Here is a 3,975-nt window from a genome sequence, read left to right as displayed (position 1 = left end):
TTGCCCAGGCTGGAGTGCAATAGTGCAATCTTGGCTCATTGCAGCCTCCGCCTCCCAGGTTCAAGTAGTTCTCCTGCCTCAGCCTCCCAAGTAGTTGGGACTATAGGCATAAGCCACCATGCCCGGCTAATTTTTTTTTTTTTTTGCTCCCAACTCCCCCCAAATTTTTGTATTTTTAGTAGAGATGGGGTTTTGCCATGTTGGCCAGGCTGGTCTCGAACTCCTGAACTTAGGTGATCTGCCTACCTTGTCTGTCCAAAGTGCTGTGATTACAGGCATGAGCCACCGTGCCCGGCTTCTTATTCCTTTTTTAATTCAATAAACATGTTTAAAAGTCCTATTGAATGCAGGAACTATAGTAGGAGATATTAGAACACAAGCCTGAAAAAGACCTATTCCTTACACTTTAAATGAATCTGGTGACAGAGGCAGATATATACAAATGTATAATTCAAGGCAGATTTTTTAAAATTCAGCAATGGAATACAACAATGAACGAGTACTTTCACATAAATGCAATGTCTTGTAGTGAAAAATGCCAGGCTTTGGAATCAGCTCTGAAGCTGGCATGTTAATTTAGCTCTGGCCAATTTAAGCGCTTATGAGAGTCATGGCTTGGTGTGGTGGCTCACGCCTGTATTCCCAGCACTTTGGGAGACCGAGGCAGGCAGATCACCAGGTTGAGATCGAGACCATCCTGGCCTACACGGTGAAAACCCATCTCTACAAAAAATACAAAAAATTAGCTGGGCATGGTGGCGCATGCCTGTAATCCCAGCTACTTGGGAGGCTGAGGCAGGAGAATCGCTTGAACTAGGGAGTCAGAAGTTGCAGTGAGCTGAGATCACGTCGCTGAACTCTAGCCTGGCAACAGAGAGAGACTGTGTCTCAAAAATAAATAAATAAATAATGAGAGTTATTACACTTACCTTTATAATTCTAATTCCAAGATTGCTTTGAGGACTACTCAGTGAAATAAAGTTCCTAAAAATAGTTGCTAATTAATAAACAATGGCCATTATTACTCTATCCTCAAAGGAGGAAGGTGGAGCAGATATAGTTACTATTTACAAACGAGGAAGGTAAATCTCAGTGAGATTAAGCCATTATTCTGAAGACATGAGATTAAGCCATTATTCTGAAGACACCAAAGTAGTAAGTGAAGATGTCAGCCCAAACTCTGATTTTCAGATTTTTTTTTTTTTTTAGAGACAGGGTTTCACCATGTTGGCCAGGCTAGTCTCGAACTCCTGGCCTCAAGTGATCCACCTGCCTCGGCCCCCCAAAGTGCTGGGATTACAGGTGTCAACCACAGCGCCCAGCCGATTTTCAGATCTTTTAAATTCCAACACCCCATACCAGCACAACCTTTTAAAAACCGCATTTTTACTGATCTCATGTTTTTCTGTCCAAATCCATTAGGGAGGATGCCCAAGATAAAATGAATATGGAAGGAAGTGGGACTTAAGTAGGGTCTTGACCTCCGGAGAGGCGAATTTAAGGAAACAGGAGGATGAGCAGGTGCAAGCGCGCGCATGAAAGGAGCGTTTAGGAAGCCGTCAAGAGTTCGCAGGGATGGAGTGGGTTCATAAGGCTAGAAGGAGGGCTCCTCCCATGGCTCAGGATGACGACTTGATGGGTAGCAGATACCAGAGCTCCGGTAACCACACGGATAGACGTTTAAACCCGTACACTTGTAAGCCAAGTCCTCTCTGTGATCTTGTAGCCCATCTCGGGGGCGGAGCCGTGGCATAGCCAGCCTATCATCGCTGCCGAGACCGACGAAGTCTCTTCAGCATTGGTGAACAACAGCGTGACGTCAGTTCGCCGGGCTGGCGAAGGAAGAGGACGCCATGATTGGTTGGCGCTGGGGCGGCGGGCGGTGGAAGGGCCTGGCGGTTCTGGATTTCACGCCTGTGCTGGACTTTTTCCTTCCATGTTTCCAGGCCGTGGGGAGCTGCAGAGGGCGAGGAGTCGACTCAGCGGAAAGCTGGATTTGGTTCTAAGCCGCGGAGTTGAGAAGGGGTGACCGGAAGTGATCGTGGGACTGACCGGAAGAGAGCGCGATCCCTGGGAGGGAGGGGGCCTCCAGCAGAAGGGGGCGGGGGAAAAGGTCCAAAAGCAGCGTGGGAGCGCCGGGCTGTCTTCCTGCGGCTGCTCCTGGTCTGTCTGGGAAGCAGCAAGCCACCCCTACTAGCTCAAGGGGATATCCTGCTAAGTGGGAGTGCGGGAGTCCAGAACTGCCTCTGGGAAGTCTGCAGTAGTTGAGCAAAGGGAGCCTCACGTTCTCGAGAGCTCGGCAGGGGAGATTTTGGAGCCTGGGGCAGCCAAGAGCGATCAGCCAAAGATTCGGGAGATAATTGTGCGAGCAGTGCTGGTAGGGTTTGGGGGTGGCTGGTGGGTACTGCGTGGGAAACCTTGGTTTGTAGTTTTCTACTGTCTTGCCCCTGTTGGGTAGAATTACCCTCCGCGCGTTTGTACAAGACACGGTGTCTCCTGGGGCAAGGAAGGAGCCAGGATGGCCTGGGCTCTGAAGCTGCCTCTGGCCGACGAAGTGATTGAATCCGGGTTGGTGCAGGACTTTGATGCTAGCCTGTCCGGGATCGGCCAGGAACTGGGTGCTGGTGCCTATAGCATGAGGTGAGTGAGATTTTCCCAGACCGTACACCTTCTTAATAACAAAGGCGGGATAGAGACTAAGAAAAGGGGTTGAGTGAGAAGGAGATATATAGAGTTTTAAAAAGCTGCCTGTGAATCGGGAAAAGGGACTTAGTAGTCAGTGTTGTGGAAGAAATGGAAAAAGTGATTGTAGGCAATATGAAGCCTGCGCAGGATCTGTGGAGGAAGGAAGAATGGTCCTTGATTAGCAACCAGATGAATGTTGAGAGGCTTTTGTGCCAATGTGGGAGACTTGGGGACTGATGGTGTATGTGTGGGTAAGTCTGACGTTATGTGAAGAAGGGGTTACATATAGCATAAGAAGGATGTCTAGGATGCTGGGAAATTGGGAGCTGGTGCTTAATGATGAATATTGGTTCGTTGCTTGTTGGAAAGATATGGAAGTCCTTGATGAAGAAGTCCATACAGCTGTATCTTATCACTAGCTTGCTTTGAGGCTTTTCTTAATTCTGGGATTTCTGACTTTTAAAACATAAGCTGTGAAATGAAAAAGTGACAAAGAAAACTCTAAGATGCTTCTAAATCTTTATGTATCAAGTCAATTGTTGGTAACAGATTAAAAATCTCCTTTCGGCAGGGTGCGGTGGCCCACGCCTATAATCCCAATACTTTGGGAGGCTGAGACGGGCAGATCCCCTGAGGTCGGGAGTTTGAGACTAGCCTGGCCAGCAAGGTGAAACCCTGACTCTACTAAAAATAAAAAAAAGTTAGCCAGGTGTGGTGGCGTGGGCCTGTAATCCCAGATACTTGGAAAGCTGAGGCAGGAGAATCACTTGAATGGTGGAGGTTGCAGTGATCAGAGGTGGTGCTACTGCACTCCAGCCTTGGGGACAGAGTGAGACTCTGTTTCAGAAACAAAACAAAACAGAAACTCATTTGAAAGCAGCATTACTGCCTGTATAACTTTTTGCATGTATTGGCTACTTCGTTTCTCTCTGTAGTTTATTTAATTTTAGATGTGCAGGAATCCTGTTTGGAAATGTTGAAACGGCTGCATCTTGGGGTTAGATGGACTATAATTGGGTTTCCTAATGCATTATAAGACTTAACCTATGGCCGGGCGCGGTGGCTCACGCCTGTAATCCCAGCACTTTGGGAGGCCGAGGCGGGTGGATCACAAGGTCAAGAGATCGAGACCATCCTGGTCAACATGGCGAAACCCCGTCTCTACTAGAAATACAAAAAATCAGCTGGGCATGGTGGTGCGTGCCTGTAATCCCAGCTACTCAGGAGGCTGAGGCAGGAGAATTGCCTGAACCCAGGAGGCCGAGGTTGCGGTGAGCCGAGATCGCGCCA

The 3,975-nt window shown here is 48.3% G+C and overlaps 1 protein-coding gene across 7 annotated transcripts in view; it reads left to right on the top strand.

The window, feature by feature from the left end:
- The first annotated feature begins 1,809 nt into the window (after positions 1-1,809).
- The window catches only part of TFCP2 (transcription factor CP2), a 66,304-nt gene continuing 64,138 nt past the window's right edge, over positions 1,810-3,975 (top strand). For 6 of the 7 annotated variants that reach the window (XM_017545902.2, XM_037744722.1, XM_017545898.2 and 3 more), the window contains exon 1: positions 1,810-2,640. In XM_017545902.2, the coding sequence (XP_017401391.1) occupies positions 2,519-2,640 (122 nt within the window). In that variant the 5' untranslated portion in view covers positions 1,810-2,518. The remainder of the gene's footprint in view (positions 2,641-3,975) is intronic. The other variant, XM_037744721.1, reaches the window with a different exon arrangement.

The sequence above is a fragment of the Cebus imitator genome, unplaced genomic scaffold (assembly GCF_001604975.1).
Source record: "Cebus imitator isolate Cc_AM_T3 unplaced genomic scaffold, Cebus_imitator-1.0 Scaffold181, whole genome shotgun sequence".
NCBI lineage: Eukaryota > Metazoa > Chordata > Mammalia > Primates > Cebidae > Cebus > Cebus imitator.
The sequence above is the reverse complement of the archived record's forward strand: the minus strand, read 5'-3'. Positions and strand labels throughout refer to the sequence as shown.